The 17,847-nt window shown below is 45.8% G+C and overlaps 2 protein-coding genes across 2 annotated transcripts; both read right to left on the minus strand.

The window, feature by feature from the left end:
- Positions 1-37: 37 nt before the first annotated feature.
- ARMC7 (armadillo repeat containing 7) lies at positions 38-2,441 on the minus strand. The gene is made up of 3 exons (XM_071452791.1): positions 2,165-2,441; positions 1,940-2,083; positions 38-1,086 (listed from the first exon to the last, which is right to left on the minus strand). Exons 1-3 carry the CDS (start codon positions 2,424-2,426, stop codon positions 749-751), a joined length of 744 nt encoding a protein of 247 aa, XP_071308892.1. The 5' UTR covers positions 2,427-2,441; the 3' UTR covers positions 38-748.
- A 3,012-nt stretch (positions 2,442-5,453) lies between these two features.
- Positions 5,454-16,196, minus strand: SLC16A5 (solute carrier family 16 member 5). Its single transcript, XM_071452799.1, has 5 exons — positions 15,829-16,196; positions 14,691-14,937; positions 11,386-11,529; positions 9,542-10,408; positions 5,454-7,582 (listed from the first exon to the last, which is right to left on the minus strand). The coding sequence occupies exons 2-5, from the start codon at positions 14,908-14,910 to the stop codon at positions 7,341-7,343; spliced, it is 1,473 nt and encodes a 490-aa protein (XP_071308900.1). The 5' UTR covers positions 14,911-14,937; positions 15,829-16,196; the 3' UTR covers positions 5,454-7,340.
- Positions 16,197-17,847: the final 1,651 nt, after the last annotated feature.

Raw genomic sequence — 17,847 nt, forward strand, 5'->3', positions numbered from 1 at the left:
GCCCGTGTGCTTCTCACACAGAAATGATTACACAGCATTTAAGATAAGTTAATGTTTTATTAACTGAAGCTTTTACAAGACAGCTGTTCTCATGAGCCGGACTGCCATGACCCCCCCCCCCCCCCCCCTTTTTTTTTTTTTTTTAATTACTTCACCTTTCTCACCAGTGGTAATAAAAGACAAACTTTCCACTTCATTTCTAGAGTAGCTACAAGCCTGCCCTATGTAGTGATTCCGTAGCTGGCTGTCTGAGCCATGATTAGAGGATGGCATAACTAGTGCCATAGGGAGGGAGAGATTGTGAACTGCAAGGGCAGGGAAACTCCTTTCTCTGAAGGAGGAATACATTTCTGTGACATTTCAGTGACTTGAGTTGACACTTAGCATCACTTGTCACGGGCACTGAAGGGAAGAGGTGTAGCACAACTAGCCAGGAACTGGAGTGGATATAATTCTGTCCAATAACCTGAGCAGAACACCCCTCATTGCTGGGAAGGGTTGTTTGTGCAAGCTGGGTGCTGAGCTGCACTTGGCAAAGCACTTTCCAATGTGCAGCCATGACCTGCTTTATTTTAAATATTTGCAGGCTTAGCTGTGTGCTTGGCCCAGCTGCCGTGTTAGTGCTGTTCCTTCCTGTTTGTTAACCAAACACCAGCAGTGGTGGGACCAACTCCTCTCTTTAATGCTGCTCTCGACCTGCTGAGCAGAAAGTGAGAACAGCAGGAGGTTCCCCTCTCCACAGCCCTGCTCAGTCCTTGGGCAGAGGAATGCCCACTGCTGTGTGCCTGCTGAGGTTCCTGGCCTCCTCCACCTGCGGAGGGCTGCAGTAGTCCTGCAGGAAGATGGAGGCCAGGTTACTGAGGCGCGTGTTGGCCGAGAGCGAGAAGCGGAGCATGCACTCCACCACAGGCAGCGCCGTGGTCTGCGCACGCGACCGCGGCGTCGTCAGGAACATCAGCGTGGTCACGGCTGACACCACGGTCTCCTCGTTGGAGCTGGACAGGCAGTTGATGATGGGCTCCACCCCGTTGGCCTCCAGGATGTACTCTTTGTTTGTTTTATCCAAGCACAGGTTGCAAAGACCACCTGGAACGGCAAGAGGCAAGTGTCTGAGGTGATGCAAATTCACCACTCATCCTGTTTCTAACATCCAGATCTTCTGTATGGATGGAAAATTCTTAACGATTCCCTAGGCCACGTGTTTTTGATTGTTTCCGGCAATTTTCCACCAGCACGCTCCTCCTGCATGTCATTAGAGGGCACTGTTACTGCTGCACATAACTGCTTCCACAGAATGATTCCAGGAATGCCCACTCATCCCTACTGGAAGACACAAGGCAGCAGTTTATTGCAGGTGCTATAGAAAGCCAGAGAACGGAGTAACAGAGTTAGTAGCCAAGAAGCACAGAATGTTTGAAACCTGAAAGTTTGAGGTGCAGCCACAAACCTTAAAAATAAAATCCATTTAGTACCATCTCACAGAACCACTACCGGAATCTGGCCCCTTAGCTTATGTTCAGACCATGAAAAATCGTGGTAAGGTAGTTGCTCAAAAGATTTATTAAAATCGTCAAGTAAGTAGTCTAGAAAACCAGTTGCCAATAGCAGAATAGATGTTTACAATGTACCTGGCAAAATCTATGTATTAATGACTGCTTCTCTACAGGAGAGATTTCAGTAAAAAGTTAATCAGGTAGTGTTTAGGATAAAAAAACAAAATCCTTTCCAGAGGCTGTCTTCATTAAGCTCTGTAAGGACATGGAAGACACGCCTGCCTCTGACTTCCCTCCCATTCTGCATTAAACGAGGCTTTATTAGCACAGTGTGAGTTTGTTTTTGGAGCCCTGCGTGCATTTGGGGCGGGTTAGGGACCAAACGGAGCGCGAGGCCCGGTGTCCCTGCTCCGGTGACAGCGGAGGGTGCTCGGGGCTGCCCTTACCCATGGCAAACTCCACCAGGGTCTCGTTGTCCTCGGTCAGCATATCGAGGAACAGGTCCAGCACCTGGAGCTGCCGCAGATACTCGTAGTTGCTGGGATCGTAGGCGAAGTTGGCCAGGTTCGCCAGCACCTGCTCCTTGGCCTCTGCAAGGGAAAAGGAACAGGGTCGGAGGTGTGAGGAAATGCTCGACACGGAGAGGGCCAGCGAGCAGCGGCGTTTGTTACCTGTGCTGTCCGTCACCTGGAACTCGGTGACGAGCGCCTGCAGGTACTCCAGCCGACCCAGTTCCATCAGGGGACACCGCACCGGGCTGCCTGTTCCCCCGGGCAGCGTCGGCTCAGGGACCGGGTGTACCGAGGAACGGAGACAAACCAGCAACCTCTGCACGGCCGGAACAGCCTGGCCGCGACAGCCCGGCCGCCGCCATTTTGTAGGCGGGACAGGGCGGCGCCATCTCCCCTCAGGAGGCGCGGGAGCGGCCGCCATTTTGTGGGCGGAGGGCAGCTCTACCCTCAGGCGAAGAGGTGGTGGCTGCTCCGCGTCTCTTTAATTACATACTTTATATAAAAGGAAATGAGCCTGTGTCGAGATATTTGACTGTCTCATCATATGGCACAGCTTTGCTGTTTAAACGCTTGGTTTTGCAAAGCAGCTAACCTTTCCCTACTGATTGCTTAAATAATTTTCACTTCTGTGTATGTTTTGCTGTTCCATCCCAATGCTGTTGTCCTTGCGGTAGTGCTGCTCCTGGATCAGTTCCACTTTAAATAACGGGATTGCAATACATGGAGCTGAGGGAGAAAAGGTAAAAACAGGGCACAATACTTGCACAGTGAGGGAAATTATCTGGGGGGAAAACAATGAAACAAAGCCAGGGAGTGAATTAAGAGAGCAGCAGGTGATTCCGTCTTGGTTGTACAATGGTTTGGGCACAGAGCAGAGGAATTCCCTTGTCTTGAAGTAAGAACTTAGTGAAACCACCACAGTTTTACGTGCTGCGAGAGGGTTCAATTATGGTGCATGTTGTGTAAATACACAAGGTAAAGGTTAATAAAGATCATAAACTGTGGGAGTGGACTCTGCAGAAATTTGTACTGCTTTTATTGAAGCAATTACGTGCATGGCTGTTCTTCTGTGGATAAGGCAAGGAACAGGCCGTGAGAATATGTTGTCTTTTGTGTTATCTCAAACCCAATTGATTTTCACATCAAGCAAATTAGTCATGGACTGATCCACATGGCACCAGTGACAAGGGTGGTGGGCCGATAGCCCACACAGCTGAGGGCACTGAAATATCTGCCCATGACTACATTAAAAAGAAGGATGAGCAAAGAAGCTTCACTGAATGGAGTAATGCTAAATATTTTAACATTGTAATGGTGTGGGAGGACACAGAACATGAAAAGGAAGATATTTATTTCTACTGGTATAAAAGTTTAAGCCAGGCTAAGTGCTAACAACTTCAGCTCTTAGCATGATTATTAACTGAAGTCGTTATGTATTTATGTATATGTCTAAATATATACATGTATTTTTATCTGCATATTTGAGTATATCGATCTGAAAATGATCAGCAAAGGTGCTACAAACTGTGTCTATGTTAGAATGTTTTGCTATTGTAGTAAGAAATCTCTTCTAATGTGTGCCTTTGTAAGTGGTAAGTGTTGCTATACTTTAAAGCCTCATCTGTCATTAAATAGAAGGCGAATGAGTAATGTGGGAAAGCAGGGCAGAGAAAGCAAACACAGGCAGCTAGTCCATACAAACAGAGCACTGCTGGGATTGACTAATAAGGGGGGAGAACTGTGTTTAAAAAGGAAAAATGTGATTACTTCTGTTTGTAAGAACTGCATTTACCCACCCAATATTGCCTGTATAGTTTAATGGTCTGAGTGCTCCAAGTACTGGCTGTTTGCCAGAGCAGGGGCTGGTCTAGCCAGGGTAGTCACAGCTCCAGGGGCTATTCTGGTGGCTTCCATAGCACACCAAAGCCAGAATTCAGGAAATTTTAATTTCTAGTGGTTGTTTCTTTTCTTATAGCTGCTAGCTATGTCTGCAAACAGCAAGCCAAGCTCTTAAATTAAGCGATTTTGCACTTCAGAGGTGTCTTAGAGTGTGTAAGATTGCTGTAACCTTAATTTGGGGTTTATTGCTATTAAATATAAATCATTAATATTGAACTTTCCCAAGTATTACCCTGGCAGGGAATTTTAGGCTTTTAAGGATCATGATCTTGCAATACTTCAGTGTGAATTTCCCAGTGTGAATGTTTCATTTCAGTGAGGAAAGGTGTTTCTTGCCAAAATGCTTATCTTGCAATGGTCTTGCAGAATATCTTCAATGATAAAGGGAGCAGGGGAGGGGCAAGAGGGGACATGGGGAGCAAGGAACATTTAATTCTGGTCAATTTTTGTGGCTCTGCTATTTCTCAGAGGTTTGTAACCTGGCTGAGTTATTAGTGTTTGTCCCAAATTAAAGCCAGGGTTCTTTTACTCTCTGCAGGTGTTAAAGAAACTGCTTCAGGGAGGCTGGGGTTGCCTGTGTAAAGGGCTGACCTTAAACTAATGAGGGTCCCCAAGATTCCTGAGGACTGTGTTGCTGCCCCTGTAGGATCCCTCTGAGGGGAAATATTTATTGTTCTGTAGCACGCTCAGGTCTCTCCTTTTATCATTTGCCAAGCTCCTGCCAAAGGCAGCTTGGAGCTCAGGCTGGAAATATGCATGGGAGAGGAGACCCACGGAAAGGAGAGGAAGAGGGTTGTTTTTTCTGTTATGGGAACTAAGACATCATATTCACCTGTGGAAACAGAGCATAAAATGTTACTTCTTGTCTGCTGAGGATTTGCTTCAAACCTGTAGGTTGTGGATTACTTTTAAAGGGTCTGTGGAAAGTAACCAGGGGAGACAACCCTGTTTTCTGGCTTGAGTTCTATTAAAGGTTTCAGTCAGCAACTTGAGAAATGTTAAAATAACAGGTTTGTGAATTGGTTGTTTTTCTTCCCAGAAACCTCCCTCTGCACCTGCAAATAAGTCCCAGTGACACCAGTGATAAGTCTGGGAGTATCAAAAAGCACTTCTGAAAAGCACTCTCCTTGCCTTCCATCCTAAATTATCTTGCACAATCAAGAAATGATCAAAAAGGTATCTTTGCCTTGGTGTAGGAGGAGCTGATCTCTGTGTCAGCTTCAGTTGGTGAAGATTTTTTGGTTTTGCCCAGTACATTTCCTTTTTTATGAAGCAACCAAGGCAAAAGCATTACAGGTGGATCAATTGGCTCCATGCAGGAGGTGTCTTCCATTGCTCCTTCACCTAACCTTTGTTTCCTGTGAGAAATTTTGGTGGATTGCAGCTTACACCATATCTTGCCTGTTTTGCCCAGGACATTTGTAGTAGTGGGAGGATCTGGGGCTACATAACCTCATATTTCTGTAAGAGAACAGAAAGAGAATATAGAAAGGTGAAAAGAATTTAAAATTTAAGAATTACACACAGAGAAAATGACAGCCTGTTCAGCTGCTTAGCTGTTTATTTGCAATAGCTAGAAGAAATTTGGGACTTAATCCCTTTTTACTGCTTTTTTGTGAGAAAGCCCACTCATTTTCCTAGGAATGTACAGCAGGCTCTTTTGGTAAATTGAAAAGCACCAGTCCCTGTTTACTTCATAATTATGGACCACATAAGCCTTACATAAGTTAATAAACACATGTGATGAGAGATTAGATAAGTATATCTCCCCCTAACCATCCTATTTAAGTATAGGTTTGATCAGGAAATGCAAATCCTCCTGGGTCTGTGATACCAGGGCAGTACTGGAGAAGATACTGAGCTGTGGGAGCAGGAGCCCTTCTGAAGGGCTGCTGCCCCTTCTGTGTAAAAGCCACCTGTGAAGCCATCGTAGTCTCTGAAGACCTTGGAGTCAGTTCATCCAGAGTGGGGTTTTTTTAATTGGCTTGTTTGTTTGGTCTGGGGAGCTCTAATGAAAGCTGTGGGTTTGTCACAGGAATGTGATAGGTCAGTTCTCCAGATAAGCACTGCAGCTGAGTTTGATATAGCAGTTCTTAGACAGGCACTGCAGTTCCATTGAAAGCTGTTACTTCTTCTGTCTCACTCCCGTTTTGTGCTTCCATCTTCTTGATTGTTCTGATGTGTTGGGTTATCCTTATCCACGTGGTTCATGAGCTGTTACCCGCATCTGTTGGATCAGGGATGACACAGAATATGAACAGATTGAGCTGCTGCTGAGGCTGCTGCAGCCATTGAGCAGTGACAAGCCTAAATCCCGGGGATGTGGCAGAGAATGCCACTTACAGTGGAGGCTGTATGGATAGAAAGTCAGCAACACTGGCTTTTCTCAGTATGCTTTCCCCATGGATTTCTTTTTAAGTTCTGCTTGTGCTTATAAGAAATACAAGTTATGTTTGTACAAAGCTCTCCATAATGAGAATGCTGGTGTAATTAGGCTCAAAAGTCTAAGACTAAAGAGCTGAACTCATCTCCACAAAGAGGAACTACAGTTGCTCTGTATTTTGCCCTATAAAAGGATGCATATCCTTTTTCTTAGGTCTGATATCACCCTCCCTGCCCCAAATGGATTCCAGTTAATGCTGAAGTGTGTTTACATGAGCCATGAATTCTCTTTTATGATATATTAAACTGCACTTGAGATATCAGTAGTTATACAACGTAGGCACTCCAAGGCATGGTGGATTGTTTTTTGGGGTTTTTTTTTGAGGCTCTGGAGTTAAGTTTTGAGGCTTTGAAATTGTCCTTGGCATGAAGAACTCCTGTGTATGCTTCATAGGAGAAAATAGTTGATCTTACTAGAGATTTGTCTGAGTTCTACAACCCATGCAGCTGCTTTTGTCTAATATTTAGAGATGTGGAAAATAATAACACACTTCCTGTGGAAAGTGTTTGACTTGCCACCTCCAACATGGGAAGCAAAGAGGAAGCCTGTGCACCAAAATTGCGTATTCAGATGAGGCAACAATATTTCTTTGGGAAGAACTACCCATCAATACGTGTTATCCAGCACTTCCAACTGGAATGTGCTTGTGAAATTCCAGTGACTTCTTAAAGGTGGTGACTTAACCTAATTGAACTATCCCAGCTTTTGTCTCCTGGTGCTGGGTCTCCCATGGCTGTTATCCTATGGTTTGCTTTAGGAGAGCTTAGATCTCTTTGTGCTTCATCTCCTTGGCTGGTGCTGGGTTCTGTGCTGGGCCCATGATCTGGATCTCTGTCTTGGAGTCTGACAAGGCCCTGGGGAATGCAAGTGCAAAAGGAAGATGACAGTAGTGGAAAGCAGACTGTTTTTTTCTGATCTGCCATCAGTGTTGGGCCGTGTGTTACCTTGTACAGACCACTTCATGGTGTAGCACTTTTCCCCCCGTCTTTATTTTCATATGCTCGTGATGTACTCAACTGCTGGAGGGGATTGACTTACAGCCTTTGGTTCTGTTGACATTTCACTGTATTGATATCTGGAGGGATTGTCCAAATGTGCTTTGGAAGCATCTCTCAATTTGTTTTTTTTTTCCAGAGCACAGAAGCTGAGCCCCATAAATAATGCAGCTGATATCAGGAAGAAGCTGGAGGTGTAGAAGACGTAGTGGAAATCACTGGTTATGTCTACCAGGAGACCTGAAATAGAAGTCAAAGCTTAGCCAAAGAGAAGAGGCACTAAAGGCATTCATTTACATGAACGTTAAACCTGAATCATTCAGCAAACTGACATATACAAAAGACAGGAGTTTTTAGGGTTTAAAATGTAACACAGTATGGTAATGTAGTGATTCTTATAGGCTGTATGGAAATGCTATAGGATTTGTATATTGTACTAGATTGGTTGAGTGAGAATCAGAATATTCAACACAGAAGATGATTTATTGTATTCTAACGGGAACTTTGCTCTCTTGCCTCTTAGCTCTTACTTGTCTCTTAGTTCTTGCCTTTTACGCTCTTACCCCTTTTACTCTCTTATGCTTTTGCTCTCTTACCCTCTCATCCTCTCTACCCCTCTCTTCTTTTGGGCCTGCTCTGAGCTGTGGCTGGCAGCTCCCAGCAGGGCCCTGCACCCAGGCCCTTTGCAATAAACCCCAAGTTCCACAACCTGGCTTCAGAGATCTCTCGTCTCCATCCGTCTCGACCGTGCTACCCCCGTCAATCCTACAACAAGTCAGGTGATACTTCTGTAGAAAGTATTTTTCAATACACACAGAAGTCAGGAAAGAAAGGAAATTGTATTTTTTCCCCAACCTGTTGCTTCATTTTGTTTGCTCAGCAGAGGACCCTTGTGCCACTGCCACTCAGTGGCTTTTGGAATGAGTGACCCTATTACATCCTGGGGCAGAAAACAGAACAACTAGATAGAGAAATAGCTCAGAAACTTACATAGTAAGGTCTCCAAACTGAACATTTGTCTCTAATCCTGTTTAATGAAGGATAAGGAAATTCACAGCACAGCAAGATTATGACTAACATTAAGTGACCTCAATACAAACCATTTAGAAACACGAGATATCAAGGGAATCATTTAATGTTAATATTAGAGATGGAAAAGTGATACTTAGGCCAAATATATGATGCCTTCCATCATCATAAGGCTGTTTATCAATGTGGAAATACTAGAATAATGTTTATTTGCTTGTATTTTTCAGTCAAGATTGGTGATATCTCTTTCCATGGTGTACTTTTCTATAGCAAATTTTAGGACTATGAGCAGAAATGGAGCTGCTTTTACTGTGCTTTTTTTTTTTTTCCCATCTGCTGCTCCTGTCAGAGATGACCAAGAAGGAACCTTTTTTGCTCTTTGAGAAAAGTGACTGACACGCTAATGACAGGGAGTACCATGAAATACACTGCATGTTACCACCACATTATTGAACCAGACACAATTTTCCTGCTGAGTAGCCACAATTCATTGTCTGGAGAAGAAAACTAAAGCATGAACTGAGGTTGACATGCTCAGGTTGACATTTGTTGTTTGTTGGTCTTTTGAATTTACTGCAGGAGCAGATGTGTCTTGGACAGGTCACTTAGTGGCATTTGGAGTGAACTGTGAATAATTTGTTGGACTGAGAGTCATAACTAGCTCCTTTCTTGTCTCCAGAGAAAAATTAATATGCTCCAGAACTTGGAAAGAAGACTGAACAGAAGCTTTTACTGTGGGACTTTTGAATAATGTAGGACTGGTAATAATTGTGAACACAAATAATTCATTTAATGGGATGTTCACAATTTCTTGACACTTCATGGATAAAGCAATGCAAACTGGTAAAAAGGTGAAAAAGTTCATAGTTATTCCTGTTGGCTTCTTGCCACTGGAAAAAAGCTGTCATTGCTCCCACATGTATCAGGTCACATACCAAGTGAATAATTTTTTCAGTGTGATCTTGATGCAGCTATAGAAATACTTTCCAGCTGTTAAAAGAGGCTGATGATTCTTTTCCAACCATACTTTTTATACTGCTCCCTTTGCGTAACTCACCTACACCATGGGTATGGAAACTCCCTAATTCCTCTTCTTGATGCTCCCAAACACTTGTCACCAGTTTCCAAACCACCACCTTTCCCCCAGCCAGGTTTCATAGCCTCTCTCACCTGTGAGCGGGGGCCCTATGAGGAGGGTGGTGCTCTCTAGGATGGTGAAGAGCCCTAGAGCACTGGAGAACCTGTCCATCTCCACCACATCCATCAGCACCTGGAAGGTGAGCGCCCCGACGCCGCTCATGGCTATGCTGAGGATGACGCAGTAGAGGATGAGCACGCTGAACTCAGCTGAGATGATACAGATGAAATTGCTGAGCCCGCAGAGGAGCACGGCCAGGCTGAACAGGTAAATGCGTCTTCCTGTGAAGACTCTGTGTCCTGAGAGCAGCCCTGTGAGAGGGCGGATGAAGATGTTGATGAACCCGATGATGGAGATGAGGAGGGCTGCCTTGCGTTCCTCCACCCCATTGTGGATGGCATAAGGCACAAGGTAGACATGGGGTAAGGCAAAACCCATCATCATCCAGGTTACTCCAATAGTGTAAATCTGGTAACCTTTGTTTTGACAGAAGATGTCAAAAGCCAGGTACTTCTGCAGCATCTGGAAGCATTTTGTCCTTTTGGTGTGCTGCTGGAGTGTGGGGTGGTGAGGCGATGCTCCATTGGACAGCTGTTCCTCTTTTGCTCTGCTCCCTGGCTCTTCTTTGGGCTGGGCAGACTGTGGAAGTGACCCTGATGCCAGCTGAATGGGTCTCATGATGGCTCCACAAACACAGCAGTTCAGTAGTATTCCTCCAAAGATGAGGAAGGTGTTTCTCCAACCCATCTCATCCAGCAAGTATTGAGACAGCAGCGGCCACAGCGTGAAACCGAGGGAGACACCGGTGGAGGCCACAGCATTGGCCAGTGTTCGCCACCGTACAAAGTAGTAGCCCAGCACAGTCACTCCTGCCTGGAAGCTGAAACATGATCCCAGACCTAAAGATGAGAATAAATGATCTTTCTTTATTGTCTTAAAGCATGAAAAGAGCCCAAATTCAGGGTGTACCCACAGATGATTTCATCTGCCATTGAAGCATTTTCTGACCTGCCAGGCCACACAGCCCCCAGGAACTGATTAATACTCAGAAACCCCACACCAGGATGAAGAAGGATGTTATGTGTAAATAAAACTATTTGTGTTCTTGGGTATAGTTAATATATTGATCTAAACTGATGTTTTTCTGGGACATGGTGCACTTCTTAAGTTACTATGGAATTGTTCATTAAAAGCTTGGGTTTTATATGTGCAATGTATACATGCAATGAGCAGTGCTGCTTTCCTGATGCTTTCATCAGGGCTCAGGGAGTTGCTTGTTTTTCTCTGTAAGCAGTGGCTACTGCTTAACTTGCAAGATCCAGCAGGAATGGTTACAGAGTAAGGAACTAATTTCTCTGTGTTTTTAAAAACCAAGAGTTGAACGTCAGTTACATAGGAGAAATATTTGGAAAGGAAGAGTTCCCATCTGTTACTTCTGTTCAAAACCAACAGGGTCTTTTGTTAGAAAAGATGTCTCCATTCTCCCCCAGTTTGGGAGTGGTGAAATACAAGCTCAGGGAACCTGAGAAGGACATTATCGCAACACATTATGTTCCAAGATTGGAAAAACAACAAAAACCCTCCCTTCTTGAAAGACAAAAGGCTGAGAAGCTACTAAAATGAACAGACATCCTTTTTCTCCATGTTACCCTCTGGAGACCTGTAGCTTTTTCCAGAGAGAAGCACTTCCCAGTGAGGTGTGTGCTAAAGGGGTGTGAAGGCCAAGTCTAGTGGCTGTAGGATTTCTGCTGTGCTGGGAGGCTGTTGAGTTCTCCTATTTCACAGATGAATGGAAAAAATGTGACCACTTAGTTGGGGCTCTCTCATTTCCCATCTCCAGCACAGCAGCTGAGTTTCCTTGCTTTCTAGTACGTACCAGTGATGAGGCCAGCTGTGAGGTACAGCTGGCTGATGGACTTGCAGAAGGAGCTGGACACCATTCCCAGCCCGCTGAGCAGCCCACCTAGCATCACCACGAACCTGCAGCCAAACCGCTTCACCAGGATGCTGCACAGGGGCCCTGGAAGTAGAGAAGAAAAAGGGAAGCTGTTAGGGATGAAGGAAGTATTTTGTACCTGCTGGATTGCTGCAATTATCAAATGATGTAGTCTAGAGACCCTGAAGGTTTTCCCAGCAGCTTAATGTAGTGGGGGAGACAGGAAGAGAAAATATATTCTGTGATCCTCCCAAGTGCTTGGCCAGCTTGTTGGCTGAGGTGACGTCTGTCATCTGCTGGGATTTTGACCATCAAGTAGGATGTGAGGGATTTTCATTAAAACCCTTGGAAATGGACTTCTGGTGAATTCCGTGAGATTATGATAAATTACTTGTTTGTTAATGACATTAACATCCTTCATTTTGGGGCAGGGAAAGATTAGATCACATCTGCAGCCCACCAGTGGGAGGGTGCTTCTCTCTGCATTCTCTGGGAGAAGAAGATCTGAAGGTAGTTTCTTTTCCTGTTCCCTCAAGAATCCTCAGGGTTTTCCAGGTTTTATTAACATTTTTCTCAATTCTGAACACTTAAGGTTATGGAAGCAAATGCAAAATGACTGTAAGCTGCAGAATTAGGAGTCAGTCAGTGTAGGGAATATAACCTGTGGCATATTTGTGACCTAAATCAACATCTGGTTTGAAATAAAATCCACACAGCCAAGTGAACAGTGGAACATTATTAAAATTAGGAGTGCAGCTGTCTGTATTTTGATCTGCTTGGGAGATTTTCACCTTAGACTTCACTGGCCTTTGAAAAAGTGTCCAGCAAATGTGACTGGATTATTTTTCCTCCTGCTGAAGACATTAAGGATGGTACTGCTGTTTAACTAGCCCAAGAAAGCATAAATTGAACAATATAAAAGAATGAGATTGACTCTAAAAACCATAAGGGTTTGTTGTGAATTAGTTCCTGGTTACTTGTTGTCTGGGTTTCAAATGTTATTTCTCACTTGCCTGGGGCTTTTGTACTTTCTTTTGCAACAATATCAACAAAAGTGCTGCATTTATATGAGTTAGTGCAGAGTGTTCCGTGTGCATGGATATCTAGGAGCAGGAACCTGTAATGGCCTGAAATTCCCTTTTGGACACAGATGTAGCACCCTAGGTCTCTCAAATTATCTTATAACAAAATAATCTCTAATGGCTTTTACCTAGGAACGCAGCACTAATAATGGAATATGTTTGGCTGAGTTATGAGCTATTGTTTGCCCTGTGCCCTTCCCCATTTCCTTCCATAGCTCTCCTGCATGGAGCCTTCTCCCAGTACTGACTGCTCTGGGAACAGGCTGCTCTGCCCATTTCCCTTTCTCTTCCAATTTTTGCAACAAATAATTTTTTTCCCCTTCAGTTCCTCTGAATTAAAAGGAATAAATGTGAAGAAAAGAGAGTGGCACCTTTAAGAGACACTAGTGACAACAGCATGCAATTTTGGGAAAGATTTAAGTGCTGAAATGTAACTGGAGAACCTGAATCAAGTAAAGCCTGGCCCCGTCCAAAGGAGGTCAGAAGTTGCAGCAAAAGCCATATGTGCTTGGCCTGAGAGGGAAGCTTTGATCTCTGTTTATTTTGGGGTTTTTTTTCTGGTTTATGTTACTGCTGCCTCCTGCCACTGGGGGAAAGAATAAATCCTCCTGTGCTCTAACACCCTGCAATAGGAGACATAATTGGCAAGCAAAGTACAACTCTCTGGCTGTGCCCTGACAAATTCTATTGTGAATATCAACACAAAGCTATTCTTTCCTTATCAAATTTATAACTTTTGGATCTATGTATTGGCTGTCATTGTATTACCTTTTACAGTGGTTCTAGCCTCCTACACAACAATTACTTCATTAAAAACGACAGGATAATTGACATTCTTGTGGATACTGCCAGAGCTGTCCTTCCTGGACATGCTGGGACCAAGCTGCTTCTGAGATCATTTCCCAGAGCCAGCAGGTCCCAGTTGGATCCTACCCACTAATGACAGAAGGATCACAGGGGCTGGAAAGCAGGATGGGCAATGCCCAACAGCTTCCAAATTCCAAGCCCCGAGGATACTACTTTATTTCTGCTGACTCTCAGTGGTGATTCCTCCCCTTGTCACTTCCCTTGACATGTCTTTCCATCTGCGTCTTGATATTTTGGACCCAGCTGTTTCTGCTAAGGTGCAAACTCTCAATTCGATGCAGGTGGCTGCTAGCCATATCCTGCATGGTACAGACTGAACCTGCCATAGCCTTCACATCAGTGGACTCAGGGCTCTGGGGTTGTTTTTTTTGCTTTATAATGTAGTGTCAACTTTCACCAGCATTGGAAGGCAGCAGGAATGAACTCAAGGAGAAGCTTGGATACATGGGCAACACTGGGAACTTTCCTTCTGTTGCCTGGTAGGGTTTGGGTTGTCTGTTTATCAAATAAGCACAGGATTTGTATGGGTCACAAAGCACAGACCACTCATTGGGAAGTCCTTGAGCTGCTGGGGATTTAGTTTTCTCTCTGCAGGAAAAGAATCCCCACATCTGTGTGTGGAATCTGGGACCACTGCCCTGTGCTGCTCCCATATTTTTTTTGAGGGGAAAACCAGTGATTCACTCCAGTATCCACAGAGCACAATGATCCTTCCAGCCCTGCAGCCATAGGTGCTGCCTGACCCACATTCTGCACTGATCCAGCCCTGCTCACATCCACCCTGATGCCTGCGTAGGTGTGCGCTCTGTGCCACCGCCCAAGGAGCTGCTTTTAAGGCTTTGCCTCAGCTGGCAGCTGAGGAGCTCAGCTTTTGGCATCTCTTCAGCCACAAAGAACAGAGCTGTCATGTGGCATTTGGAAGGAGATGTGCTCTCGTGGACAAGATAAACCAAGAAAGCACCAGAGCTCCAGCACTATGTGCTGGCTTATTCAAAGAGCTTCTGTGAGAAATAATTATGTTTTTGCTGATCTGGAAAAACTGAGCTGAGAAAGGGATTTGCCTTCTTTGACCAAGGGTCTTGGCTGACTCTGAGAGTGACAAAAGGGAGCATGGAATCTGTGGTCGTTTAGCTTTGGACTGTGAGATCCAACTGTCTTGGAAATGCTGTGCACTGCCAAACAGCCAGTCCCTTCCACCACCCGCTTTAATGAAATGCTGAAAGTATCCTCATTACATCCCCCCACCAACAGCACAAGGGCAGGAGGTGGAGGAGGCCATTCCCTGCCATCACTCACCCCCTCCGTGCAGCACGGCCACCATGATGGACGGGAACCATGATGTCTCGCTGTTGCTGGCCTGGAACTCCTGCTGGAGGTCCGTGAAGAAGATACCGATGCAGCAGGGGAAGCCCAGCGTCAGCCCCTGCAGCACCACTGCAGCCAGCAGGACCATCCATGCCCATCCCTGGTCCTGGGGCTTGGCAGTGCCGCGTCCTGCTGCTTCTCCTTGGGACATGATAGCTCCGTTCTCCTCTCAGCCAGTCTGCTGGGGAAGGGAGTGCAGCTACCACGCAACCCTCAGCCCAGCGAACAGGCCTTCAGGGAAGAGCTGATGGTGTTCCTGAGGCTCAGAGCACCGGTGAGTCCCACACCTTTCCCAGCTGACACTCTTGACTTCTTGCTCTGCATTTCTTCCAGCACCTCCCTTCCTTCTCACTACAGGATCCTGGCACCAGATTGTTTAAGAAACCACTGCCTTCTCCTTTTATATTTCACAAGACTGTGACCACAGCCAGGTAGAGGACAGGACCACACCTCCTCTGAGGTATGAATTGGCTTTACCTAGTTCCGCCCTTATTTTCCCTTTCACCTGCTTTCATCATATGGAGTCCCCTTGCTGGCAATTGCTAAGGTCACTCAGTCCCTGTGCCGAGGAGGAAAAACTGCAAATGCCAAGCAAAATAGAGACCTATAAAGGTTCTGTGTCACAGCAGAGCTCAGCGTGAACCTTTCAGGAAAACTACACCTATATACAAAGTGCTGGTGGTGAAAAAACATTTTAAAAGCCATTAATTAATTAGAATCCAGTGATGGCAGATAGGCTTTTGCTTTACCTCTCTAGATCTAGAGCTGCTTCTGAGAGATCCCAGTTTGGATTTCTCTGAGACTGACAGAAACATATAGCAATAGCATTCTGCATCCTCTCCACATGAATAAACATGCATAAAATAATAATCTCTGGCAGCTGGATGAGCTCAGAAAAAGTGTCCATAAGGTAAATGCACAGCGCAATATTTACTTAGCACTCGAATAGTGTTTTTTCCCTAAAACAGCAGCTGCATTGAGGTTTTATGTGCAGCTTTAGAGATGAATAATAGTTTGATTTTGCTCATTATTTCAAATATGCCATGGTGGCAGAAAGTTAGTTTCATACCTCAGGCTGAGACCAGAATCTGTCAAACGGAGGGCGGTGCCGCGTGGCTGCGGCTCATCCCCTGTGTGCGCAGCCCGGTCAGCTCATGGCCCACGGTCAGACCCTTCTGCTTCAGTAGCGACTACAGGCTTTGATGAAGTCTTTTGCAATATTAACCTAGGCATCATTTCTGTAAACAGGGCTCTTATGCTGGCTGGCTCACAGCCAGAGAATGAAAAAAAAAAAAAGGCTGGGAGCAGAGGGGGCCCGTGGGAAGGGGCTCTGAGATGCAAATCACGGTGGTGGTGCTCAGCACACTTTAATCCTTTGTCCAATTTAGCTGGGCGCAGATAATGCAACTAATTCAAGTGCTTGTCTCTGTGGTGTGAATTAGCTGGATAACAGCCTAAAACCTCTCCCCGGCAACAGCAAACCTGCAAAAAAAGGCAGAAGCACAGATCTTCTCTGTTCCCAGCTGCCCTGTCCAACTTTTGAGTTTGTCCAGCAGATTCCTGGCTCCCCTCACATCTCCCTGGGTGCCTGCTTACGGGGGAGGACTCTCCAGTGGGGCTGCAGACCCCATGGCTTTCGTCCACCTTCTGCCCCAGGCTGCAGGACACCTTTTCCCCTGGGCAGCCCGACCTGGCAGTCGCTGCAAGGACCCTGGGGATCAGGTACCACACGACCTCCTCGCTGCCTCCTTTACAAAGGTAAAGGAACAAGATTATTCCAGCTCTGGTTTAGCGGGCTGCGCCACACCGAGCAGCAGCAGCGCCGCGCAAACCCGCGGATTAACCCTTCCAAGGTATCGAGATAAGATGGACGGTGTGAAAGTGGAGGGCTGGTGTGTTGATGCTCTTAGGCAAACTGCTCCTGGTGTTGAGCAGTGAACGTGACAGGACTGGGACACCTGTGAAACATGGGCAGATTTTCACACGCACGTGATCATCCCTTCTTAGTAGGGCTGGGAATAGGATTGGAGTTCACAGCAATAGCCACACCTGGGTGCCTGCTGCAAACAGTGTGCTTTTGTTGGGAGCAGGTGAAGAGTGCAAAGGTGCTTCTCTCTACCAGCCTGTGGAGCACCTGAGGACACATGAGTGCCCTGGATGGGACACAGGGAACAACTGCCCGTTTCAGTCTGTCTCTCCAGCCTCTCTCTGGCAGTCACTGTCTGTCCTGATAAGCTAATCCTCTCCTGTTCATGTCTGAATGTTGTTTCTTCTTCCAGTGATCCCTGAGACATCAGCATCCAAACCTTGGATTTCTTTAGCTGTTGTGGAGCAGCCCTGGTAGCTGTTGTTTATGACAGCAGACCAAAAGTCCTTCTTCTTCTTCTGTGCCTCAGTTTCTCTCAGCTCCGATGGGGGAAAAACAGCTGCTGGCACAAGGGCTCCTGGCTGCTCCCTGCAAGAGCAGGGAGTGTTGTGTCCCTTTATGCCAAGAGATACAACAGCCTGGGGCATTTATGTAGCTCACCTCAAAGGATGAGGTTTATATTTCACAAATACAGGTTTATGTTATGCAAATAATGATATTTATAGTCTTCAGTAAGAGCTTGTAGCTGGGGCACCTCTGCAGGGAGATGAGCAGCCCACTTCTTCTCTGGAGTCACTGAGGAGGGAGACCCAGCCACAGGGTCCAGCAGGAAAGTCAGGAATGTGGCTGGGGGGACAAAGAACTGCTGCCCAAAGCAATGGGGCTTGGAGGGGTGCTCAGAGACTGGACAATGCCTGCAGTTTGAGAGCAGGAATGGGATTGGAGAAGAAGGTTTCTTGCACCATCCTGCCATCAAGCTCAGCCCTGGCATGCACTGGACACATATTTTATGAATGTGTAAAATAAGCTGCATGTACAGAAGCGAGATGTTTACTGTAAACTGAGCAGGGTGGTAAACTGCTTTTTGGGGTCACTAAGTGTCTGTTGAGGGTAGGAGAGCCAAGCACTTGTCTTGGTAAATACCTTTATAAATGACTTTTTAAGCACCTTTTCATCCTGAGACCATGGCTTGCTTTCCCATCCTCTCCCATGTAGCTAATC

The sequence above is a fragment of the Agelaius tricolor genome, unplaced genomic scaffold (genome assembly GCF_023055355.1).
Source record: "Agelaius tricolor isolate 1412-34295 unplaced genomic scaffold, bAgeTri1.0.p SCAF_35, whole genome shotgun sequence".
Taxonomy (NCBI): domain Eukaryota; kingdom Metazoa; phylum Chordata; class Aves; order Passeriformes; family Icteridae; genus Agelaius; species Agelaius tricolor.